This window comes from Globicephala melas, chromosome 8, assembly GCF_963455315.2.
Source record: "Globicephala melas chromosome 8, mGloMel1.2, whole genome shotgun sequence".
In the NCBI taxonomy this organism is placed as follows: domain Eukaryota; kingdom Metazoa; phylum Chordata; class Mammalia; order Artiodactyla; family Delphinidae; genus Globicephala; species Globicephala melas.
Window position 1 is genome coordinate 43,219,350 of NC_083321.1, and position 26,448 is coordinate 43,245,797.

Sequence of the window (26,448 nt, forward strand, 5' to 3'; positions counted from 1 at the left end):
GATGAGAAAATGGAGGACCAGACAAGTCTCCCAAGGTCAATGTTTAAGGTCAAACGGCTAAGCAAAGCTGACCTGGAACAAGATGCCAGGCATGTCAGCCATGGCTGTGTTCAGTAGAGTTGAAGACGGGAGGTGTTTGTGCTTCCCCGCATCACCTCCTGCTGCCCTTCCAGGGATGCTTCTCATCCACACTGGGGACCCTGGAGCGGGCGGGGCTCCTAATATTCCTTGCTCCTTTCTTGGAGACCCTGCCTGCACTCCTCTCCCCACAGCAGTGGAGGTCAGTGGGGGTGGGACTCCCAGGAGGCAGCGCCTAACTTCTCCCTAATGCACCAGCAGGTGGCTGGTTTGTGCTTTGGTCTAACGGGGTGGAAACGAACAAGCAGTGACTCTGACAGGGGCACACTCAGCACCGCACGTGGAGACGGGCCCAGGTGGGAACAGACGGAACGGAGGTGTTCAGGGGAACACAGTCTTCCAGAAAGAGGCTCCAACCTACTCCCATGGTTGCAACAGCTAACCAAGTGGGCTTCACGTCCATTTTTAGGCTCATCCATTCCAGGGGCTAAGCTTCTCCGGAGACTGCCCGCCTCCTACACCAGCCTGGTAATGTTCTTGGCATATTAGGTAACAGCATGACAAGTAAAAAACATGAAAAGTGCTCCAGAACCCAAACTTAATCATTGCTCACGGATGCATTTCATCATCTACTCAACCAACGTCAGCTCCCCACCAACTCTCCACCCTCTACACTGCTACCTGCGCTATCCTCCTAGAACGCAGAGCAGATCCTTCCGTGCCTCTTTACAAGAGGGCAGAGTGAGTTCCCTTAACGCAAAAAGAGCGGGCTGGCTCTCACCTTCATTCTCTGCACTCCCATAAATACTTTTACCTGAAAATCAAGTTGCACCAGAAATGTCTTTTGATTCATGCAAGTCCTACCTGACTTCCTTACCACGTGCCAGATCCTTTCTAAAATGCCCTTCCCCTACACTTCTTTCTAGCCAAATCCCTCCATATAATCTTTAACACTCGGCTCCCATATTACCTCTGCTGTGAAGCCTTCCCAGGCTTCTCCCTTCTGGGTTCCTAGAATCTTGCCTCTTAAACCTCTCATAGAATTAATGAAGTTCACCACGTGAGACTGCCATTTTGTTAGGCCAAAACCAGCCAAATTTGGCAATATCGTATGGTAAAATGTGACACATTTCTATGCTGAGGTGCTGTTTGCCATCTACACCGTATAAGAGAACTGTACCTCCCTCCGCTTTGTTTTCTCAGTATCTGGCATGGTGGTTGGCGTATGGTGGGTGCCCAGCGAGGGCGTGCTGAACAAGCAAGCACCATTTGATAAGGTTTTGTGTGCTGCCTCTTCTGCTTTGTTTCGTGCTCCAGCACAAAACCAAAACCAAACCCAGGACCGTTGTAAAGTATCTTATAAATTTTCCTCCCGGCCAAGCCAAGATTCAGATGGTTGTCTGTGTAGGTGGAGCAGAGCCGGAGAATATCTCAGAACATGCAGGGAGTGGGGGAAGCTAATTGTTCAGGACAACTACCTTTCTGGCTGGAGAAACAGAGTCAACACTCGATGGAGAGGAAGTAGCAGCTGAATCAGGAGATGGAAGGCAGGAGGGAGTAGACGGAGGATGAGTATGAGACAGGCTTTTAGAGAGTAGTTTATTCTGCACAGAACAGAAACAGAGGAAACTATGATTATCCCCAGGGAGACGCACAGTGAAGCTCGCCTCGATGATGCAGCCCCCAAGCCTACACATCCAAGGAGGGGAAAGGACATCCAGGCCCACGTCTCAGGACAAAAAGGTAGCCTGTGTCTTTGGAGCCCGGCAGGACCATCTGACTGCTGGTTACACTTCACTCTGCTACAACTTTTCTGGCTCCTTCGTCAAATCAAAATAGCTGGAGTAGAACCATCCTGCTCCTGCCTACGTCTGCTGCCGACACCAGCACTAACTCCTGAAGGCCTCACTCTGGAGCCTGGCATGAAGCAGTAGTTGCAAGCTTAGGAAAGGACAAGCCCAGGCTACCCTGGGGTAGATGCTCCAGCAGGGACCTCTGCAGCCACATGGAACCCTAAAAATGCACTGAAGGCAAAGTATCCTTCCCACGTCTATGACTTCTGCCAAGTAGCAGAGGACACGGGTCTGGAGGAGGCTGGGTGAAAGCAGCAGAGGCGGTATGTTCTAGAGACCAGGCTTGCTGTAGGCAAGGGAGCACCTTACACGTACAAGCGCCGTGGGGCCTCATCCTCAATTCTGTCATCTCCTTGTGAGCACACCCTCTTCTTCTCAGCAAGTTTCTAAATAAGTGCCTGGCCGGGGGTGGGGGCTGTGCTTTCTATCCTGAGGCAAGGCCATTCTTCTGGCTGGTGCTGCCTTTCACAAAAGCAGAGCACAGGTTACAGCACGTGGTTGACCTCGACATTCATGGTCTCACTAATGATGGCCATGGGGGCATCTCTCCACCCTGTCCCCAGACTTCATGAGCAACTGGCTTGCTTTCACCTTAAAGGCACTGTGATGTGATTCCCGCAGTTGACCAGCTTTCCCTCTTTGTGTTGACCCCTAGGAAGCTCAGCCTACTCAGAAGCTGTCTAAGATCTGACAGCACACGTTTCTGTTCAGTAATGTTTTCCTATGACCTGAGCCCGCTTTTCTGCCTTGGTTTTCCCTTTGTCACGATTTGTCTAATTATTTTGAATCTTCTCATTTGGAGCTTTTTTAGACGCCAGTCCAAATCCTTTGGTGACTTAAAAAGTGAATAGCTTTTCAGGCTATAGAGGGAGAAGGAAGGAAGAAATGAATCTCCAGAGACTGATTCAAGTAACCTCCCTGGATGTCCAACACCTGGGTTCCTGGGGGCTCTGAAAGCCCCGCATTTACCTGCGGGAAATCCCCGTGTCCAAACATAGAGGCAAGGTGAGCCGCCTTCTCCTTAATGTTCTTTTTGTGAAATTCTCTGTTGGCCAAATTCTGAGCCCTTTTCTGCAGCCAAGGTGAGAAAGGAGAAAGAAAAAAGAGATAGAGACAGACACTGTGAGGGGAGAGGCGGGGAGGCAGCCAGGTGGGCTTGTGGCCCTCAGCACACACGGCAGGATGGGAGACGGCACCCGCCCTGGACAGGAGGAGGGAGGGGAGGAAAGGAAGGCACCCTAGACACAGGCAGGGCAGAGACAGGGCAAAGAGCAAGGCTTTCACCTGGAGAACCTTTTCTTCCACTTCCTGCAGCCGCCGCAGCACCCCGGAGAGGGCCAGCGCTCCCTGGCAGGTGGCAGGCAGGCCGGCGGGATTTTCTGGCCCGCCCAGCTGCAGGTCAGACTTGGCTCGGGCTCTCCAGGGCCTGCTCGGGCACTCGCCGCCAGCAGACACTTGCTTTAGCTCTCGGAGCACATGCCCCGTGACAACCACCAAGGGAAACTGGGGGAGAAGGAAAATCAAGCTTCCTTCCCAACTGTGGCCCTCCCATGGATGCCCCGCCACTGTGAGGAATCCCCATGAGGACCAGGGACAAGGGCACGCCAGATGCCACCTTGAGTCAGATTCCAAACTAACCTTGGGTGTTGACTTTCCACCAACTGCATCAGTATCACCTGACATCCTCCTTAACAATACCGTCTTGTTATTAACAACACTCCAGACCCACTGAATCAGAGCCTGTACCACCCTGGTTCCCAAAGTCTGGGCCCAACCCCCAGATATTCAGGTTTAATTGGTCAGGGGGTGGGTACCAGAGATTGATTTTTTTTTTTTTTTTGCGGTATGCAGGCTTCTCACTGTTGTGGCCTCTCCCGTTGCGGAGCACGGGCTCCAGACGCACAGGCTCAGCGGCCATGGCTCAAGGGCCCAGCCGCTCCGCGGCATGTGGGATCTTCCCGGACCGGGGCACGAACCCGAGTCCCCTGCATCGGCAGGCGGACTCTCAACCACTGTGCCACCAGGGAAGCCCGAGATTGCTATTTTTAATAAAGCTCTCTAGATGATTCTTACACACACAGACATAGAATCACTGCAATATGTCCACACTGACCTCCTTTGACCTCCACTCCCCGAGAAGCAATACCAAATTTCTAATGCTGACCGGGCACTTTTGAGTGCTGTGGTCAATAATAGTGATTCTATTCAAATTCCAAACCCAGAGATATTAGCTGGAAAAAGCCTCAGCCCATGGCTCCTGGCTGCCTCCCTGCCCACTGGGCAGGTCCTCATCTGCTCAGACACTAGGGGAGGTCTAACCACATCCCAGTCTTACCCCTTCAATGGCATGCGGCCAGCTGGCCACCTGAGCCCATTCCACCATCACTGTCACTTCTCCACTGATTTTAGAAATCACCCTACTCAAGAGGTCTGCAAATAAGCTAAGTGTCCCAGGGGCATCACACAAAATACCCTGTGTGTTGTGGTCTGTTTTTCCCCAAGCAAATAAAGCACCAAGAGCCTGGTAGTTGGTCAGTCGATACCCCTGACTGGCATGTATTTTAAGATGCTGCATACTTGGTTATTCCTACCTATAAGGGTGGTAACCTCAAGTTGTGTTTGCCTTCCCAGAGAATCTACAATCAGCCCTATGTGGGCTGTAGAGACAGCCACGGACCCCACCCCTCTGGATCAAAGTTCCCTCTGGTTTCACCAAGACAGCATCCACTGGAAGGAGCCCTACCTGCCTTTTCAGAGTTGGTGATGGGCTGGGTGTGGGCTCCTCTGGCTTGGGACGGCGAGAGTTAACAGGAGGGTCAGAGGAAGAGCGCAGTATGGGCTTACCTATCCCTGAGACACGGTGCTCCTGGGAGGAGGAAGGTGAGTCCGAAAAAGCAGCCGCAGGAAATAGGAAGGAAAAGGCGAGTCAGACAGACACTTGGAGGGAGGAGAGGAGGAGAGTCAGGGAGAGAGAGTTTGCAGATGCTGAGCGAGCCCTGGGCTGAGCTCTGACAAGCTGGGCCCAGCTAGGAAACTTGAACCCCGGCCCTCTGTCCGTGTGAACAGCAAGTCCCATGGTCCCCTTCTCTTGGACAATGTGTGAATCCCCAGGAGGCTGTGCTTTTGGCTCAGACCCGGGGCACTGGGCAGGCACATACCAGGCCAGGGTGGCAAGTCCCAAAGTCCTTCCTGCCCGCTAGATGAAAGGGATGCTACAGTCCTTCTGAAGGAAGAAAGCCCTCATCAATACCTGGGGGCTGCAAGGGGCCAAGCCTCCAGGAGGGACAGTTGAGAAAATAACTCAGACAGTTACAAGTCTTAGGAACATGGCCCCCTTATAATAAAACCTGGCTTCCTGGGGAAGGTCGGTTTGTCCAGGAGGGGCATGGTCTACATCAAGACTAGGAAGATGTCTATAACTGCCTCTAAACAGAATTAACCAATTGTTTGTCTTTCTCCTGAGAGGAGCCTAATTCTGTCATGTGACAGATGTTCTCCAAAGAAAAACTGAACCCCTTGTCCCAAGCTTTTGTAATGTGACAGTGGTGCCCCAAAGGAATTCGGGGGAGCAAATAAAACCATCCAAGTGCAGACTCCAAGTCAGAGTCCAAGAGAAGTCAGCTGGGTCTGCAGCCTGACCCACAGCATCCCACCTCCTTCAGCCTCACATGGACCCTGGTCAGACACAACAGCTCTGCCAGCCTGACCCAAGGGAACAAGGAGAGGGGGGCAGCAGGGGACACTCTCGAGGTTGGTCCCCATTCCTATGGGCCCACATGGAGCTAAGACCTTGGTTCGGACAGGTGTTCTCACCACGGACTGGGCAATCAGCATCTCTAAAGCTCCCTCCAGCTGCACCATCTCAAAGATGGCTGCAAAACAAGTCATGGTTGCAAAGCAAAACAAAATCGGGGCAAGGATTTCTTCCCCAGTGCAGAATAGGCATCAGCAAACTACAGTCCTCGGGCCAAATCCTGCCTGCTGCCTGTTTTTATAAATACGGTTTTATTGGCACACGGCCACGTGCATTTGTTTACAGATTGTCCATGGCTGCTTTCATGCTATAATGGCAGAATTGAGTCATTGCAAGAGACCGGATGGTCCCCAAAGTTTAAAATATTTGCTCTCCAGCCCCTTTTAGAAAAGTCTGACTCCAAATCTAGAAGAAGCTTGAGACTCCTTTTGAGCCAGGTCTGGCTGGCACACCTGAGATCCAGTGCTAGCCTGACATTGCTGCTGGCTTCTCAGAGGGTTCTGTTCACCAGGTAGGCAGGGTCAGTGAACATCTGACAGGACTCACCTGCCTCAGGAGTGAGGGGTTCCGAGAGTTCTCCTCGAACTTGGCCAGCAGCTGACTTGCCATGGACTTGACTTTGTTCTGATTTCCACCTTCTTTACAGCCCTCTTGATTGGAGCCCAAGCTCTGGCTAGGAAAGGCTGAAGGCTGCAAAAGCCAAATCAATGCATTGGTTGTTGGTTCTGGAACCCAGGTATCAAGGAGGGGGCCTGGGGGCTCAGGACAAGGACAGTTTCCTGAAGAAGGACACCCTCTGTGGTCTGAGGAAGTGAGGCAAAAGCAGGAGGCAATGCCCACTCTGGAGACAATGCTCACAGGTGGGACGAGTCTTCTCAAAGACGGGCACAGCTAGGCTTGGGAGCCAGACACTTAGTGTTTGAATTCTGACTCTTTCACCTCCCAGCCCAGTGACCTTGGCAATTTACTTCTCTGAAGTTTCTAATCTATAAAATGCGAGCAATAACCCACCTTCATGTGACTGTTGAAAAAGTCAAATACAATAATGAAATGATGAGCGGAATAGTTTTCAAAATATATCATGTAGCTGACAAAGGGTGAAGAATTGGGGGGTGAAGGAAGCAAGAGGGGATGTCAGTGAGGCAAGGCACAGGCTCTGGGCTTCCCTTCTCTCCTCTGCGCCCCACTCCCAGTGGCAACGAGTCCTGCTCTGTTGTTGCTATCTTTAAAAAAAAATCATTTAATTTTGAGATAATTTTAGATTGACAGAAAACTTACAAAGACAGCACAGATAGTTCCTGCGTACCGTAGACCCAGCTGCACCTAACGTTAACATCTGGAATAATTATGACACTGTTATCAAAACTAAGAAATTAACACCGGCACAATACCATTAACAGAACTATAGACTTGATTCAGATCGGGCCAGTTTCCCACTAATGTCCTTTTAGGTTCCAGGACATAATCCAGGATCCCACATTGCATTTAGTCATCATGCCTCCTCAGCCTCCTCCCATCTGTAATGGTTTCTCCACCTTTCACTGTCTTTCATGACCTTGACAGTTCTGAAGGGGACTGGTCAGCTATTTTGTGCAAAGTCCCTCCATCTGGGTCGGGCTGATGTTTGCTCATGATTAGCCCAGAGTTAGGGATTTTGGAGAAGGATGTAACGGAGGTGAAGGGCCCTTCTCATTGCTTTGTTTCGGGACACGTGATATCGACACGACTTGTGACTGTTTAGATGTTGACCGTGACCAGTTGGTTATGCTGTTTTAGGAAATGGAATTCTATGTAAGATTTTCTTAGCTCATCTGCTCAAATAAAACTTTAAAAATGATGGGTGTCCCGTGAATGTCTGTTCCGCGGTACCACAGATCTGCTCCCATCAGCCTCAGAAATACAAATGGCATTGTCACCTCAAGAGGGTAGTCAGTTTTCCTGAGGAGACAATGAATTTCCCTCCCAGGAACAGATGTTCTCAAAACAAAGATATGTTCACTTAGAAGAAATTCATGGGAAGAGGCAAGCTGTAGTCAACTGTTTTTTGGGTTTTTTTAAGATTCTCTAAGAGTAGCAGCCCCACGGGAAACCTTGTATGCACAGCCACTCTGAAGAGTTGGACAAACACAAGCCAAAGAGTCACTCCCTACTTCAAAGTGGGAACTAACTCTGCATAGCAACCCAGGCTTGAGTGTGAATAGGGCAAGTTTGCTAGGCTGGTCACTGTTTGTACAGGCCAAAGTAGGCCAGGACAGTGGGTCGTGCAGAGCGGCCCTTTGCAGACATTCATGTGCACGTGAATCACTGGCGGGTCTCCTTCAAAACCAGATTTGGATTCAAGAGGTCTGGGGTAGGCCCTGAGAGTCTGCATTTCTAACCAGCTGCCAGGTGATACTGGTGCCCTTGTTCTTGGCCCACACTTTATGAGTAGCAAGAATTTAGAGAGAATCATTGCTTGGTTAAATCTGACTTAAGCAAAACAGCTGGCCCAGAAGACAGAGCCATTTCAGAAGGGGCAGGTGCAACCAGATTTCTTCCCACACTCTAAATCTTGTGCTGCCAACAACAGAAACAGCACAAACACCCCCTCAAATAAGCCACAGACGAAAGGCAGGAGAAGACTGCCCCGCGGGGATAAAATGTATCCAAGGGAAGCTTCTTGGGAGGAGGCGGGAGCGAATCACAGGCACTTAAGGCAGAGCCAATACCCGTAACTGGGGAATGGGATGCTTCTCCAGCCCAGTTCATCAGCCACGGCTTCTTCCTCTCAACTGTCTCCCTGTTCACTGGCTTCTTGCTCATGCCAGAGCCAAGAGCAGCAGTTCTTCAACCATATAAGATAAAAGAAGTTTCTTTCTAAGTCCTATAAATGAAGTATGAATGCATCCTACAAATGATCCCCCTTGCTTCTATGTCATAATTTTGGTATCAGCCAGCAGGCTAGCTAAAGCTGATATCCTACAGTTCACAGACAGTATCTAAGCTTGCTTTTGTGGAATTAGAATGGCTTTTTGGAATGAGCTATATATCTCAGGTCTCTTTACAGAGCTGCCTGGGGAAGCAAGAACTGATACTCTTTTTCTGATCAATTTTTTAGTAGCAGGAGAGAGACTCATGCTTGGCTTTGACAAAGTAGCCTGAAACTTTCTTCTCTCACCAGAAGGTGGCATTTGTGGGCGCTGGGACATCTGCTTTACAGAAAACACAAAAGGTAGAAACTAGGACTGGGAGAAAAGTGGGACTGCTGGTGCCTCTTTACTACTTACTATGAATAGTGATTATATCTTGATTACCCTAGGTGCCAAAGACCATGATTGGCATGTTATACACGTCCTCTTACTTAATCTTTAAAAATTCTGCAAAATGTCATCCATTGCAAATGCATCATCTGTGTTTTACAGATATAAGCCACACCCTGGGAGGGTGACATAGCTAGTGACCAGACCCAACTTTTTCCCATCAAGCCAAGCTTGGAACCCAGTGGTTCACGAGAGAGGAAAGAAAGAAGGGCAGGGCGACTGCCACGGTCAGGTGGGCGGGCTGTGGCCACTGGCTGTCAGGAAATGGGCTTTGTGTAAACCGACACTGAGCACACGCACCTCGTCCAGGTTGTTGAAGCCTTTCCGCCTCCGCTTGCTCATGTCATTCTCTTCGGTTCGGCTGTCCACCTGTGATGGCCAAGAAAGCATGGTGAGCTCAGGGCTGTCAAGGGCTGCGATGCCAGCACTGGGGATCCAGCCCTACCCACCACAGCTGCCGGCCCAGGAAACAGATGGGCAGAAATTACCCTGCACCGTGACACATGCTTTCGGCTCTGTTCAGGCACAGAGGAGGGAGCCTTCCCCAACCTCGGGAGCCAGGGCTTCTGTCAGAAGGGGGTGGGAACACAGCCCCCAAAATCATGTCAAAACATTCCGAAGCACAAAGAATCCCTATGACATGGGCAGGGAATGTCTCCTTGTCAATGACCTTGGACTCAGAGTGGTCCCAGCTGGGCCTGCTGATGCTGCCCCGTGGAGATCACCTCCTACGAAGAGGTGCTACTGGCTCCCCTCACAGGCGGGGATTCTCGGGACTTAGATCAGCTGTCCAGGAATTTGATGGCAAATTACGCCTGCCATTAAGCCACCACTGCAGCTACTGGTAAATGACATTATGTTAACTTCAAAGTAGCATCAGATATGGCCTGAAAACTATGGTGACCATACAGCCCAGTTTGCCCAGGACAGTTTGATGTATTGCTTTTTCTCCCAGCATAATTATGAATAGTGCCCCCTTTCATTTTCAAAAATATCCTGGTTTAGACAACAAATTGCATGGTTGTCCCATAGATAACCCCTTACAGCCTACTTTCTTCTTCCAAAATCTGGACATTTAAATCCAGAGAACCCTGCCCTACCTAAGCCCATTGCATGACCCTTGAAAGGCCACCCAAGGGCGCAATTGTGGTCTGACTTATCTCCTCAAGGGAAGGAGGGGGACTGCACAGGTTGAGCTGATGCCACGAGCTGGGATGGGGCTGCAGGCTGGATTTAGTGCCTCGCCATGCACCCTGCTGGGTTAGCCTCTCCTTGACACTAGGGTTAGACCTCGAGCTGGGACCTTCCCCAAACGGCCAGCCCACTGAGGACCATGGAGCCGTCCCCACCGACTATGCGTGTCCCTCCCTGGGGGAGCCTCCGACACCCTCAGCGGGGCCCTCCATAGCAGGGCCAGATTAAATCCCAGCCTTTGTTCCACACTGGATGCAGCCGAAAGGGCTGCTGGCTACCCTCTCCTCTCAAACCCAGGCATGCTGCCCAGTCAGCCCCACACATTCTCACCTTGCCCCATCACAGAGGATCCTTCACCTCCTGGTTGTTCTAAATCAACAGTAATGCCCAAAGCCCCCAGCACGCAGTCTAGTGTGTATTCAACTTACTTCCACAGGCAAGCACCTGCTCCCCTGCACTTACACTCCCCATCACCCCGCCCCTCCTCCTATTTACCAGCACCTTAAAAAAATTTTAAGACAAAATTAACGACAGTTTAGTCACTGATATTTGTTCAAAAATGTGACCCTTCCCTTGCTCAGGCAGCATAAAACAACAGATCAAAGGGCCTCGCCTTCCCTTCAACATTTTCCTCAGCTTCTAATAAATCATTATTCTGTGAATGGAAATGATTTCAACCCAAATGTTTGGGCAAACACCAAGAGAAACAGGTGACCTTATTTACAGCATCGGGTCCTAGAGGCCCAGGCTGTCTGGGTGCCTGGCTCCACGGCCTGTGAGCCCTGCACTGGCCTGGAGACGTGCCTGTGAAAGTACAGGGTTTCCTCCCAACAAGAACACTTCATGCATCGTCTTGTTCTTCTTGTTTCCACCTTAAATGAGGACTTGGCTTTTCCCTCAAAGAGCAACACATCTTACTCTCTTGCATTCAGCAGCCCTGGCTGTGACTGGTCCAACTGAGCCTGCCTGGATCCAAACTCAGTACGTTAGCCGCAGGCTCACAGAAAACACTCCTGGGGGGAGGGTACCCAGCAGCAGCACCTAAGAAGACCCCCAAATCCTTGCGGGGAGGGGTGAAAGGAAGTGGGTGGGGCAACATCAGCTCCTCTGATTCAGCCGGACCCATGGGACAATAAAATGCAGTCTATGTGGTTAGCAACACACAAATCCACAGGGTCTCTGTTCTTCCTTATGGATTTATCACGGAAGCACTGATTCTCAGATAAGAGCTAGGTTAAAACAAAAAGCTTGAGAAAACACAAATCTAGAGATTTATCTAATTTTTTTCTTGTCTGTATATCACTATTGGGCAGCCAAAAATGCCTCTGTAATGCCCTCTCCTTGGTCTCTGCTTAGCACTGTAGAGAACTGGGGTAGAAGGGGGAAGAAAATACTTATTGTGCCCCAAGAGAGTATGAGAATAAACAAATAACTCACTTTCTTATTAATTTTTCCTGCCCTTTCACCCTAAGATACTTTCTTGTCATTATTTCCCAATGATTTGAAAGATTCTATATACCAAAAGGCATTCATTAAACTACTTGGTGTTCTCCATTAAAAAAAAAATCAAAGACATATGTCTATCAATCTCATCATTTATTTGATCAGCACAAGATAATCACGTTCCCATACTGCCTGACTTAAGGTGATTTTAGCTCCAACTTTATATTTAGTTAGCTGGTGGAGAAATTCAGATCCAGGTCATAGGAAGAGAGGTTGGCCATTGTAGGCAGTGTCCTGAGAGTATACTGGCCACCATGATATTTAGAAAGATGGTCAGTGACACTGGCAAGAGAGCTCTTCCCTTCAATGACAGAGCAGTATGGAGCCATGGGTTCGAGTTCTGACATGAATTACTTCCCGGCTAAGTGACCTTAGGAAAAATCACCCAACTCTTCTGACTTTAGTTTCCTCACTTCTAAGCTACTATACTACCTAGCTCATAAGTAAGTTATTGTAAGGATGAACAAATTCATGTATATAAGACACTTCTTCTCCTCTGAAGTGCTATATAAGTGTTAGACATTTTAAGTTAGGTTAGTGCTATTCACAGAATTAGAAAGTCTGAATTCTAGCTCTGGCTTTGACATTGACCACCTATACGGCACTGCATTATAATCTCCCTAAGACCAAGTTTCCCCATCTCTTAAACTGGGATGAGAACATGTCCCATGCCTTCCTCAAAATGTAACAAGAGGAGCAAATGCGCTATGACACTGTAAAATGCTGGATCCATCATGGTTACAGTACGGAAGCCAGTGGTCAACCCAACTAGTTTTACCGTTTTCAGAAAAAGAGCATCTTCATTTAGTCAGTATGGGATGGGGACCATCATTTACAGAGCCCCTTCCATGTGCCAGAGAAGGAGCTCAGACCTGCAGCTCACACTTGTTCAATGTTGTCTTCGCAGCAATGCAATGTTTATGTTATTACGATATTTTGCAGACAAGCTGAGGAACTTTGAGAGGTTTGAACACGTGCTGAATCCCCACCAGACCCAAATACGTATTTGTCGTCTGGGCTTCAGCTTGCATCCCCATTCTATAAGTCAGCGCAGAATCCCAGGCTGCAGTTACACAGAGAACAGGAGAGCGATCACCCTCAGCAGCGACCTGCAGACCACAGGTGCCCAGGGTGGGATGGGGGTGGGCACGTTGCTTAAGCCCTGTGCTAACTGACCCGGGCAGCATCAGTACCTGGGATGACTCCCTAAGCCATCTTCAAGTCTCTGAAGACTCGTACTGAGAAGTACGAGAACCCTAGTGGGAGTTTTGGCTGCTGGGTGGGTGGTTCTGTGAAAAGAGCTGGAGAAGGGGAGTGAGAGGAACTCAGGAAGTCACACTGGAAGGTCAGCTCCCTCCAGCAGAGAACTTGGCCCTCTTTGTTCACTGCTGTGCCCCCAGCACTGAGAACTCAGCATAATACGGGGACTCGGTAAATCTGTGTTGAATGATTGGGTGAATGGAGGAAGCACTTTCTTATGTAACTGCCCCTGGATCTTTGGAAAGTGTCTGTGCAGGAGGGTCAAGGAGAAGAGCTGGGAGGGGGACCCTCCAGCTCAGACCAGACACTGATCTGAGTCATGCTTTGTGAACCCCACTCCACCAGGGTCAGCGCTAGAGGAGGACCTGGGTCAGAATCAGCCAGCCGAGCAGGATAAATCCTGGGGCCACCCACCTGTCTTCTAGGATGGGCTTTCCAGGGACAAATGACAACTTCTGTGTTGTGTTGTCCCTCAAGGAATGGGCCCAGAATGGGGAAAAGAAAGATCAGACACCTCGACCATGTATGTAATATAATATGTGTCATAACTAAAGTGGACATAAATCTAGGCATTACCCACGTGTGGTAAGATGAGGTGAGCACAGACAGGTTGTGTGTGTGTGTGTGTGTGTGTGTGTGTATGTACTCACATGCACACACAGGAGACAGAGACCACATATGTGTGATCAGATGTCACCTGTGAGCCTGGTGACAAGAGCTTTGGAGTCTCTAGGAACTGTCCCATGCTACAAGGCTTCTAGCTGCTGACTGGGACAGAGGCAGATCTGCAGCAGACCAAGGGCTTTTCTTTAAGAGGAAAACAGAATCCCTAAGCTCTTCTCCTCCTCCCCAGGCGTGGGCCATCCAGTCTTCAGAGATAACCAACCCCAGTAGGTTACCACTCACCAGAGGCACGACCCTCTTGGCGTGGAATGGGAAAGTCATTTTCTCTAAAATAAACAAGTTTCTGGATGGAGGAAGAGCCTTCAATTTTGCCCAAAGTTGTTCCCTTTTGCTGGAGTTTGGATGTTATCAGGAAAATAAGATTAGGGAGGAAAGAAGAATTTAACACCAACATCAAAAACCAGGAGGGAGAGAGACTGTAAGACTGGCTCAGGAGAGAAACAAGGAGCCCTCTTCAGATTAAGAGGCCACATGCGAACAAAGGTGGGCTGCTCAATCCCCGTATCAAGATGGTCCTCTGAAGTCAGTGAGGGGGAGGGAGGGGAATGGAGGGACGAGAGGAGGGGGCGAGGTCAAATACAGATGCACCTGTACATACAGATCGTGTGTCTGAGCTCTGGTGTACAAAATCACGCAAGCGCAGCCTAGCCTGCATCTCCAGTCCGTAGGGGCGCGTGAACCAGGGCAGTGAAAACTGCGTGTCTAATTGCATTGACATCTTCTTGTATAACTGCGGGGGAGCCCCGTGTACGTGTGCAGTTTTCAGTCTCCTGTGCAGACCTCCTCTGTGCGTGTCCAGGGGCAACCTGGAGTGGACTCAGGACTCTTTGGTCATGAGACATGTTAAGACCAAAGAGCATTGCAAACAGATTTCTCCAGACCAAAAAAGGATCCAGACATAAGAAGAAGACACATGATAGAAAGGGGAGAAGGTACTTTGCACGTGGTCGGACCATTGCACTGGTGTTGCGTGGTGGACAGTATATGCTGGGGTGTTTTAGTGCCAGGGCAGAATGTTACCCAGTCGCCCTGCAAACCCACCAACCCACCAGTTTGAGGAAAAAGGGTGGGACAACGAATGCCCACACCAGGCACTTACTTCAATGACCTAATCTCTCTACCCATCCGAGAAGCAGGGCAAACTTTAGACATTAACTGGGGCCACGGGAGGGAATCAGCTCTGTGGATTTTAACCACTCTCAAGATGGTCAGCCAAGGAGCACACCCTGGAGGCGACGGGACGTGGGCCAAAGTCAGCCAGGGCTGGGCCGGGCAGAGCCCACGCATCCCCGCTGCATTTGCTAGCAGAGCCAGGACGAGGTGGAGTGCCGCTCCGGCGCCCTCAGAGGGCCTGGAGGGCCTGGCTGACGGCTGACTTTTGACCATTCCCACCTCCTGAGCCAGAGCTGGCCAGGCTGTTTCAATTCGGTCACTCTGTAAACAGAGGTGTGGTGAGTGAAAGGTTTAAACATGCCTCCCCAGTTCCCAGCTGTGGGCTAAGTGGTGGAAGGAAAGTGGGTGAACGGAGAAAAGTGATAAATGTTGGGCTCAGAGAGCTTCCAGAAAGGCTGCACTGGCTTGCCTGGGATGGAGTAGCCCAAAGCAGGGGTCCTCGGTCATCAGAGGAAAAGCAGCTGGGCTGAGGTGGGGCAAGCTGACGACTGGGCTCCGGAAGACAGCTTTCGCTCAGTGTGACCTACGGTGGGTCACGGCATCTCCCACAGAGGCTCTGAGTGGGGCAGCTCGGGGAGCAGAGGGGCACAGGGCAGTGGCGTGCAGCTCAGCCTTTCAGCTGCTCTGCTTACACCCGAGCTGACCCGCACACCCGCCCTCCCCAGCCCCAGAGCCTGTCCCTTCCTAGAGACAGGGCGTGTAGAACACTAAGTACCCAGTTCCTAGAGTCAGCACAACCGCTGCTGCCTTCCAGGGAGCACAGCCCTCAGGGGAAAAAGTGACCACTTATCACACAGCCCAGGGAAAGAAAGGAGGCCATGGGGCCCCAGCCCCACCCTGGGCGGAGGGGTTGGCAGGACAAGTCATGATTGGCCAGCGGTTAAGAGCCTGTGGCAACCCAGAGACACTGAGACGCACGCAGAGGCCTGCAGCCCTCTGCCGAGTCAGTGGAGGGAAGGCAAGCTCTGTGCGAGCCCCTGCAGCCTAACATCTCTGGGCCTCCACTTTTTATCTGTAAAATGAGCGCATCAAGCAAGGCAACTTGTATTATACCTTCCGTGGAGATGTCGTCATTCCTATTACCCTGTAATTTCTCATTAGGCCTGTGGTTTCCAAACTGCGTCCCAAGGCACCCTGTGGCACCAGAGTGAACTCAGAGAGGAGCCGCGGGATAGTTTAGATTTTCTAGGGAAGCATGGTGATGTCTGTCACACACCTTGCAAAATTCCCCTACCAAGTTATTTGGATATAACTACTTAACAAATGAAAATTTTAGGCATTTCTTTTGATCTGGGGGCAGTGTGAAAAAGAATTACTAAGACACTAAAGGTGCCATAAGTTGGGAAAATTTGGGCATCTCTTTATTAGGTTCTGAGCTCCTCAAAGCCAAGGTCCAGATATTACTCACCTCTGTATATTTGCTCCCCTCATCAAAAACAAACAAAACACTCAGCCTTAAAGTTGGCATGAACAGGGCCCAGTAAACATTGTTGAATGAATGAATAAAAAAAATGAATGGAACAGAATATGCAAACGTAGCCTCATCATCCACTTCTGCTACTAAACGGCCATCGTGTTCTGGATCTAAAATTGCTTAACGAAGTGAGATATCGTGTCCATCTCCCTGCTTAGGAGGCAGAGACAATCTGACTTACTTTTAAAAATACTCACCAGCATGTCCTCTTTGCTCTCTACCCTGCCCTTCCTATAACCACATTCAAGGCACTGAAGCTGGCTACATGGTGCAGGGGAACTTGACTGAGTTCTACTCATGTCTTCCTGAGCACTCGATCTGGGTAATTTATCAGCGTAAACAGACCCAGCACGTGGCATCTCCCTTCCCCTCACCCATCCACGTGTAAGAAGAAATTAAACAAACCCAGGCCGAAACTTACTCGTGGAGTTCTCTTCCTTGGAAACGTGAGGTTGAGATAGTTATGAGAAATGGATGATTTGGCCATGCCAAGGTCAGCATTCTCTCCGTAGTTTTTGCGCCAAGCATCTGTTAGGAAATAAAAGTAAGACTGAGATCCAGATCCTTCCACTGCTCCCCCACAGCTCACGGGGTGTCACTGAGACAAGGCCCCTCCAAAATAATTCCCTCACCCCCAACCGAAGCTGTCAGTGGCCTGCACAGAGGGCTGGTGCCACTCTGTCAGTGATCTCCTGGTGACAAGGGCAGATGCAGGCCAGCCCCATGTGGCACCTGCCACACAGGACCCACTTACATACATGGGTCTGGGTGCGTGGGGTCCACCCTTGTTTGGGCTCAAAGGCAAAGGGAGGGCAGGGGTCAGCCCCAGAACAGAGAATATCAGTGTGAAGAGCAGCCAGATGTGGGCACAGGGCAGAGACGGCTCAGGGGCTGGCAAAGCCTCATCCTGAAAGCAGGTCCTTACCCACGGGCCTCAGCGGGGTGCCCCGGAAGAGCTCATAGAACTTGGAGAGGTACATGACCATGCTGAGCTTGTCGGGCTGCGGGGCTGAGGCCATCTCTTTGCCCGTGGTCACTGGGGGGATGCCAAACTCACGCTCGGCCACGTCAAATGCCAGCTGGTTGTTCTCCACAGTGTCATCTTCATTCAAAGAGTCAAAGTTGCTGGAGAATCAGAACAAGGTGAAGTTTTCAGAGAGGATGCAGAGGGGTGAAGAGCTGAGCAAACTTAGCCATAAGGAGCACTGCAAGTGACAATGTCCTTGCTCCAATCCCTCCACCACTACCCCCCACCCCTCAGGGGGGCTCAGCCAGAAGACGCTAACCCTGTCCTCACTCAGGGTAGAACCAATCAGATCTGGGCCATGAAAATGTCATCTGCTACCTGGGATGAAAAAAATCAGAAAATAATTGGAAAATTTACGAACTACTTTACTTTTAAATAGTTCCCATTCGTTCTTTTCCTTTTAATTACAAAAGTGATATGGGCTTCTTGTAAATGAAAGAATCAAGTTATATAAAATAAGAGGTGAGAGCCTCATCCCCTTCTCAAGGCAACCTCATTTCCTAAAGGTACCAGTTGATAAACTTTACTAGGTTTCCATCCAGCCTTCTGGATGGATTTGCTCCTGGGTGTGAGGTTACACTGCAGTTGATTTAAACACAACATAATAGATGTATTGTGCTTTCAACATCACAAAGCATTTCCACAAACAGAATCCAATCTTCCTAATGACCCTGCCATTATTCCTGATTTATAGATGAAGACGGCAAACTCAGAGAAGATATGGGGCTTGCCCAACAGTATACAGCTAACGGATCTGGGTCACAAATCTAATTCTTTTGGCTGTAAAACCCTCAAGCTGGTCCCCAGAATTAGATCTCGCCCATAAGTCCTCTCTTGAGGGTAGGGCTCCAAGGTGTGAACACTCAAATTTCCCAGATGAAAGGGGTTTGGTGTATGAGTGCAATCGATCACCGAGCCTGAGTCATTCTGCTCCTTACATAGAAGGAACGCAGATCCAACAAGTTGCTGGCAGAATAATCAGTGCAAAGGAAAAAGAACAAGTCAAAGAAAAAATTCAAAGTATGCAAAGAGAAATGCTGATCTACGTGCTGAAGATTCTGTATCTAGAACAGCCCTGGTCTCCCTTGTCTCCAGGGTACCCTTGGGCCATGAGGGGCTCGCCAGGTCCAGCTGGGCCCCAAACTCACATCAGCTCAGGCCGGAAGCGGTGGATGACGGCACACAGGGCCAGGCCACTCCGCCAGGACGTGGTGAGGTCTGTGACGTTGACATGCTGGTAGCCCTTGGTCTGCTGCTGGCACCAGGTTAAGAGCTTGCTGGGCCGGATGTCTGACTCTGCAGCAAGAGGAGATGGACAGTGGTGAAGCGCTCTACGGAAATCTCAGCAGCTCCCCTGGGGACCCGCTCTGTCGGCCACCACGGGTGGGGACCAGGAGGAACAGCACTGAGGCAGGGGCTGTGGGCACAGCTGCAGCCCCATGAGGGGGTCCTGTCGAGAGCATGCAGGAGGGCAGGATGTTGGGACAGGAAGCATGCTCTCCTGCAGGAAAGAGTTCCTGAGACGCCCTCTGGCCAGGTCCTGGTTAGAGGCTAGGAACAAAGAGGTGAGGGTGACATGGACTCTGCCAACAACATGCTTATCTTGTGGGGAAGACAGACACAGAAGTGGGTGACAATAACAGAGAAACCCAATGCCAGGGTAGCACATGAGTGGGTTTGCCAGAGTCTACCAGGGCAGGGGAACTCGCCAAAGAAAGGGTCATGGAGGAGGTGCATTTGACTGCTTCTAGAAGAGTGTCTAGGACACAAGGAGATCTCCAGGAAAACAGAAAGGACTGTGCCGTGGCAAAGAATCTAGAGAAACCTGCCATGTTATGTGACATGGTTTATTAAAGGCCGGCAGCAGCAGGGCGTGTGGGTGTGGAAGGCAGGGAGGGGTGGCTGGTGAGGCTGAGTTTGCCCGATGGCGGGCAGGATGCAAAGTCTGGGCAGGCAGTGGAAGCCAGGTGTGTCTTTAAGCAGGATGGTGACCTGAGCACAGCCGGGTGGACGCTGGGAAGCTGGTCACTTAATCACCCCTTCCCTCCACACTGAGCACCAGCCTTGTGCACAGCACTGTGCCAGGCCCTGGAAGCCCAGGAAGCGTGAAGCACATGGAGCTTGTTATCCAGCTGGAGAGACAAGACTCCTCATGCTGGAAACAACAGGAGAAGAAAAGCAAGTCCCAGGGAAGTCAGTCCGGTTCACTTTAATGTGTCAAGCGCTCGCCTCTAACCCACTCAGTGATCCTATGGTTGGTATTGTCCTTGTCCCGGTTTTACAGATGAGGAGACTGAAGTGCAGAGAGCAGAGGCACCTGGCCAAGGTCATGCAGGTCACTGGATCAGAGCCAGGCTGGCTGCAGGGCCTGTGCCCCAGTGGCCACCCAGCAGGCATCCTCCTTGCAAAGCTGGGGTCCCAGGAGGGCCACTTACCCGGCCTGGAGAGGCCAACGGATCTCCTCACTGAGCCCAGCCTCTCAAGAGGGCACTGGTGCAACTCTTTAGTGATGTACAATTGCTTCACCTAGGAGTGAGAGAGGACACACAGCTGTCTGCTAGTTTTCCCCCAAACCCTAGTCGTTGCAGGGCCGCTGAACCCACCCCACCCTCTCATCGACAATGGCTGCCCTTTTCCTCTCTCGCCGAAGGACATGACCTTCAGCAAGGGAACCAGCAACTTGAGACAGAGCTGTGGATCTGTCATCCACCCAAACGTGGGGGAACTCAAGTGTGAATATATGTAATTGGCTGATTTTTAAAATTCACACTATTCTTTGTGCTATTGACTGAAGAGGTCAGAGCTTGTGTGACTCTTAAGTCGATGGGAGAAAAAATAGACTCTAGGACCTCGGATGGAAAGAACTTGATATTTGATCAAGTAGATTATTTGAGAGAGGTATGCTCAGCAATGCATATGCTCAGTGACAAATAAACATACGTAAATACAGGTACATATGTGGACACACACTTACATGTGTTCTAGTTCTCTCCTGTTGGCTAGAGAGATGCTGACTCTACTCTGTGGCTTTCCCAGAGAGAGGAACTGGCCTCACCTTTGGGCCAAGAGGCAATGGGTCCCAAAGATGTGCCAAGATTTTAGGTGACCCCCCACTTCTCACCGCTCAGTGCCTGGTGACCCACACAGGACTCCAGGCAAGGCCTTACCTGATGGGGCCTGACGCAGTTTGAGTTGAGGTTTGGGTACCGCGTCCCCGGGTCCAACGTGTACTGCTCAAAGTTCTTGTTGATGTTCTCTGGGGTCGTTTGAGGTAACAGCCGGTAAAGACTTTCTCTGGAGGAAGGCAGAGCAGGGAGGTCAAGGATTGCTCTTGCAGCCTCCGGTCTTCTCTCCACTCCTCCCCTCCACCCACCTTCCCCTGCTCCCAAGAGCTTCTTAGATCTGTGTTTGCATAACCCTTCCCAGCAATGCCTGGACCTCCTGGTTCTCGAGATCTGCAAAGCGGGGGAGGGTCAACACGGTCAAGGGGAAGCAGGAGGGACCCTGGGAGATGGTGAGGCTGGCCTCCTCCCCAGGGCAGAGGGCAGGGACTCAGAGCTGGCAGCCCAGAGACCTGCGGTTTTGCTATAACTGCCACTCAGCCACCCTGCCTCCTGTGGCTCGTCCCCCATGACCACAGGTCTCCACACCCAAGACCAGCAGAGGCCCGTCCGCACCCGCCAGCCCTGACTTATCCTGGTCCACCAGCTGTCACAGCCACGTGGCCAGCAGCAGGAGTCTGGGAGGAAGCCCAGGATCTCAGCAGCAGAAGAGGCCTGGGAGGCGAGAGCACCCAGCCCCCAACAGAGTGGGACTCAGTGCTGCAATGGCAGCTTCCCCTAAACCTCTTCTGGTTCCTCAGTGTCCGAGCAGTGCCAAGAACCCCAACTTCAGGGCCGCCCTGATGATTTCTCTTTGGCATCAGGGCTTAAGGGCCTGGCCCCCACGGAAAGTCACTGGGGGAGGGAGATCATGACAGAGAACGCTTCCTTGGGGACTCCAATGATGAAATCAGGCCACATGTGGGAAGGCAGATGAGAGGGGGCAGAGGCTCCAGGTTCATCCAGCCTCACTCCCTCTCCTGCCTGAGTTTTGACCCGGCCCTGCCTCCAGCTGAGGGGCCTGCTGTTAATACTCACCTTTCAGCCAGCAGCTCCAGGGGAGGAGTGCCCTGGTCCCAGCTCTTCACCATCCACGCCGTGTCAAAGGCTGCCAGGAAGCCGCGGGCACAGCCGGTGCCCATCGGCCAGAACGGCTGCAAAGGACACATGCAAAGTTCTAGTTGATTCCAGTGATCCCCAGAATGCCATCCCATTCTATCCAGCACTTGGTGTTTGCCAGGCCTGTGCGAGGCACTGGGGGGACAGAGAGGTGACAGGCAGTCCACTGGGACTCACCACAAACACCAATAGCTGTAGCACAAAGTCATATGCAAGAGTGCTATGACACGGGAACAGCAAAATTGCTTTGGGGGCTCAAAAAGGCAGAGGCAAAACCACCCTGAGGGAGGGAGATAGAAATCAAGGAATGCTTCAGGGAAGAGTTGCATTCGTGCTGATTTTAAAGTATGAAAAGGATTCTGATCTTGATCCGTTCAGAACAGTGTGGGCGAAGACTTGGTGGCGGGAAAATGACAGAGCTGGATGGAAAAACAGCCCGTCTGGTTTGGGTGCAGCAGAGAGCACGGGTGGGAAGTACCGGGAGAGAGAAAGCTGGGAGGGAGGATTGGGACAGAAGCAGGGGAGGTGCTGAGTGCTTAAGCAAGGAGCTTAGGTTAGAGTCCGCACACAGTGGTGAGCAAGCATCGATTCACCAAGCTAAGTTCTAACTAAACTGTTCCACGTGCACCCAAAGCGTGGTTTGAAATTTGATGCTAACTTCGGATAAATACATCAACATTTTTTGGTCAGTGCTTACATTAAGGTAAGAATTTACCCTTTCTGAAATCATTCATTTAATGTAAGAATCCTAGCATCTGCACATTTTCTGGGAAGAATTTTGAGCAGGGAGGCCACGGACTTTGGGGCCCCCACTCCTTTCTTGCTCCTATTCGAACTCGATGCTGACAGGCTACAGAAATCCACCCAGAGGAGGAAGTCTCCAACCAGCTGCGGATCTGCATGCTCTGGGAAGGATGGCCTGACCCGGGCCGCTTAATTTTGTACTTCAACCGAGAAGTCAGCCCAGAAAAACCCAGAGGGGCAAGAGAAAGTGTTCCTGCCTGTATACAGGCAGAACTGACCCCTCTAAATTTCGTCAAAGGTCAGGCTCTGAGGCCAGGACGGGCTCGGCAGAGTCCTGCCAGTTGGCTGAGAGCCTGTCCTTCCGTTGGGCTGCAGGACAGCAGATGCTGCCAGTTAGAATAGCAATGTGGGGATCTGTCTTCCAGCAGGAATGAGGGGGCTCCAAAAGCAGGCGGTACCTCAAGCAAGCTGTCGCCCACCAGGGCCACGAGCAGCTGGTGTGACTGTCGCTCGCGCACCAGGGCTGCATTCTCGGAGGCGTACATGGAGGTGAAATCGAACATGGCCACGTCGGGTTGTCCGTAATGGTTCATGGCAAAGTCTAAAGACGGCAGCTGGTAATTGGTGGCGAAGTCTGCAGCTTCGCGTGCATAGGAAAGCAGGTTGTCCTGGTTCACGTTCTCTGCACACAGCAGCATCTCTGTGTCGATATAGTCCTGGGAGAAAGAACAAGAGCACAGTGTAACAACCTGCCCCTCAAAAGGGCAAGGAGTCATACCTACTTCTTTGTAAAAGGACACGGAATGGATTTGCAGAGAGGTGAATCAAAACAGAAATAGAAAATGGGGGCCGAGGGAATAAAGAGGAACCAAATCAGCCATCTGTGAACATTAACAGAGTTATGATTAAGCATCAAATTTGGCTTTGAGCTTCCTGGCATCCAAGGCAAGAGGGAAATGTGATATATTACAGGGCTTTCCTTATCAGAAAGAAGGAAGCATAGAAATTCCTAGGGGAGGAAATTTTTTCCTGGCACTAAATTCTAAAAGAACTGTCGGACATAGGAATTTTGACAGAGAACATGGTGTTGTCATGAACAGTCTACTCAGTAATGATCCCGCAGCAAACACAGAAGCATGTTTCATATGGCTGGTTCTTGTGATAACTTTCAGTGAAACTAAAAGACAAAAGAGCAAATGAGTAAGATTGATTTTATAATGGACGAAGCTAAGCTAATGTGGTCCAGAAATGCTGCAGCTAGCGGTCAGACAAGCCTGAAAAAGAAGTGGGTAATTGGCATAACTCTCAAACTTTCTCTCCAAGATCAGTTACCCCTTTTCTCAACAGGCTGAGGGCTCCTCGGGGCTCTGCTTTGCTGTTACAGTGTTAATTGTTACATTTCCCTGCTGGGAGGTAGAGAACCCTGAGCTTAGAGGACTAGTGTATCCACCCTGGAGGGACACTGGCAGTGAACTATAGGATGTCTCCCAGAGTCCAATCTGCTCATTGTGTGGCTACAGAAACTAAAAGACTATCTTTCTCAGAAGGTGACACAGAAAATGCAAGTCCCTTGGGGCAGGAGGCAGGGCCTAGTGTATAAGACCAACACAGGCCTTGGGTCAGTGAGATCAACAGGTCAAATTCCATCTCTGTTCACTGACTGCATAAATTTGGGCAAGTTATTGAACTTTTCTGAGTCTCCATATTCTCACTTGTAAAATGTGAATTTGTAAAATGAGACTAACAAAATCTACTCCCTATATAGGACCATGTGAGGACTGAATGAGACCGTGGACATGACTCGCTAGCCCAAAGCCTAGGAATTGGGAAGTTCTCAATGATTGGGAATTCCTGTCCCTAATAAATCAGGATGACACAAACCACACCATATGGTGAAGTGATCCCAGACCCACCGAGTGCAGCAGCAAGGGCATTTAGAAAGGTCTAAGAAGGCACATCCTCAACTACAAACAGTGACCTACTGTGGCAATTTTCCCAACAGCCACGATTTCCCAGAAATTCTAATATTTCCACATCCAAGCCACGTCAACTAAATGGAACCCAGCGCTGGCCCAAGAGCCCTTTGTCAGGTCGTGGCGTCCAGGCTGGAGCTCCTATTATTCGCTTTCCTTTCTCTTACCTATTCTTACATCACATAATCACTCTCCTTCTTGAAGGTGTGGAAGAGTGAATGGAGAGATCTCAAAAATACCCCCTCTTCAAAACATGCCACAACAACCCCTGCGGAGGACCGGGTGACGGATGAATGTGGACACTGTATGATGAAGGCGGCACCTGGTGCTGAAACCACACGCAGCACTGTGGGTACCTGGCCAAGGGGCAGACCCCCCGGCTGTGCCGGGATGACAGGCACCTGGCCCAGGGCTGCTGGGAGGAGCCATAGGGCCTTGCAAGGCAGGAGGTCCCAGGTGAGCAGGCGGATGGCAGAACAGACTTGTAGAGAACAGATGAAAGCAAGGATGAGAGAGAAAAAGTGGGAACGGGGCTGTAATAAAGTGGGCAGAGCTGAGGAAGGAGCGCTAAATGAAGATAAAGGCAGGGGGTGAATTTGGACCAGGCCCAGTTCTGGACAGAGGTGGGGAAGGAGAGAGGGAAGCAGTAAACATGAGAGAAGGGTGGGGAATCCAACAGGAAGACTAGTCACCCCAAGTGACAAGCTGGAAAGAAGCGGTAGACCAGAAGAGAAGGTCAGACAATGTCTGTTCACTGCTTCAAATGAGGGTGGACTCGGCATTGAGAGACCAGCTGTGATGTGTATACGTCCACCTCACACACCTGGCAACCAAGCTCCCTCCTACTGCGGTAAGACCAAGCCTGTGTGTGCATGGACCAGCAGAGGCAGGGGCCAGGAAGGACGGACACAGCTGGGAGCCCAGAGGCAGGGTTTCCAGAGGAGAAACTTTACTCTCCCTTAAGTGGTCATAGAAAGAGGCCCAGAGATCAGCAGGAATAGATGGGGAAGCAGGTCAGTCAGTCATTCAACAAACATTCACTCAGCACCTTGTGCGTCTCGAGGAAGACACTGACCCATACAGGGACAGGAAAACAGGGGACTTGCCATTCCTCTGGGAGCGAGAGAAGAATGGTAATTTAAGTAGCTCGGGGTAGACGGGTCAGCTCCCAGCTTATGCAAATGCTATAGAGCTTGGCTCGACACCTGGAGGCTCAAGCCAGGGCTCCTGAACCAAATGGTGTCCAGTTCTCCCACGTCCAGCCATGGCCTCCAATTTCTAGAGTTCATGTCTTATACCTAGAGGGCCCTCTGCACCAGCTCAGCTGATACTCCCAGATTCTCTGAGGGAGAAGGAAGGCCTTGATGAGGACAACTGTGGGCCTGGGATCTGCTCCCAGCTCCTGCAATAATTATCGGACCACAGCGAGGAGCTCCCACCCACCTGTGCCATGACACAGAGCCTGAGAGGGGAGCATGGAGGGGCTTTGACAACTGCCAAAAAATCAAGTCACCATGAGCAACATGTTGTGGCCAGGACAAATACCCTGGGATGACCTGGGGGAACCTTAGCATCTCAGCAGGCCGGAGTACTCAGCCAGTGAAATAGGAACCCCAAGTCAAACTTGGCCTGACTTTCCAGGGGTGGGATGAACAAGAGTCTCCCTAGACCCTCCCCTGCAAAGGTACCCTCTGTGCCTGCACCCTGGACCTCAAATAGTCCTTCACTATCTGACACAGGCATCTCAATAGGGGAGGTAACTTTGGGAGGGACACCTGTGGAACAGAGGGAAAATGGGGACATGGCCTCACCTCCCCCAGACCAGATCAGCAGTGGGGCACCAGACGTTGAAACGCACTGCTCGCACATCTGCTGACTGTGCTAAGTAGGCTTCATTCAACCCCACCCTCGCTCCCCCCCACTCCCCTGCCAATTCCCAGCCTTCTGTCCAGCAGCTCGGGCTCTCAGCAAAGCCCTGAGCTGATGTGGAGGAGGCCCAGGGGAGGGCTGGGTTACTAAAGCTGTCCAGCCGGCTGCCAGCACAAGCTGGCGTGAGGATAGGCACATTCTTCTCTGACAAGCAGCAATGAATGGTCACCGTGCTGCCTGGGCTACAGGCCGACACCCCAAGAGCAGGCTGACCTTGGACTGCATGATCCTTATCTTAAGGGTACAGCAGCAGCGGCAGCTGCAGGAACAGGGTCTCTGGAGG

General features: G+C 50.9%; 1 protein-coding gene across 5 annotated transcripts in view; it reads right to left on the bottom strand.

Annotated features, from left to right (window-relative positions):
• MICAL2 (microtubule associated monooxygenase, calponin and LIM domain containing 2) overlaps positions 1 to 26,448 on the bottom strand; it is a 215,152-nt gene that overhangs the window by 94,067 nt on the left and 94,637 nt on the right. For all 5 annotated transcript variants that reach the window (XM_060303498.2, XM_060303495.1, XM_060303494.1 and 2 more), the window contains 13 exons: positions 22,722 to 22,979; positions 21,439 to 21,554; positions 20,467 to 20,593; positions 19,735 to 19,825; positions 18,448 to 18,595; positions 17,198 to 17,397; positions 16,694 to 16,800; positions 9,285 to 9,353; positions 6,232 to 6,375; positions 4,675 to 4,797; positions 3,216 to 3,434; positions 2,901 to 3,002; positions 1,557 to 1,682 (listed from right to left, as the gene is read on the bottom strand). In XM_060303498.2, coding sequence (XP_060159481.1) covers positions 1,557 to 1,682; positions 2,901 to 3,002; positions 3,216 to 3,434; positions 4,675 to 4,797; positions 6,232 to 6,375; positions 9,285 to 9,353; positions 16,694 to 16,800; positions 17,198 to 17,397; positions 18,448 to 18,595; positions 19,735 to 19,825; positions 20,467 to 20,593; positions 21,439 to 21,554; positions 22,722 to 22,979 — 1,830 coding nt within the window. The remainder of the gene's footprint in view (positions 1 to 1,556; positions 1,683 to 2,900; positions 3,003 to 3,215; positions 3,435 to 4,674; positions 4,798 to 6,231; positions 6,376 to 9,284; positions 9,354 to 16,693; positions 16,801 to 17,197; positions 17,398 to 18,447; positions 18,596 to 19,734; positions 19,826 to 20,466; positions 20,594 to 21,438; positions 21,555 to 22,721; positions 22,980 to 26,448) is intronic.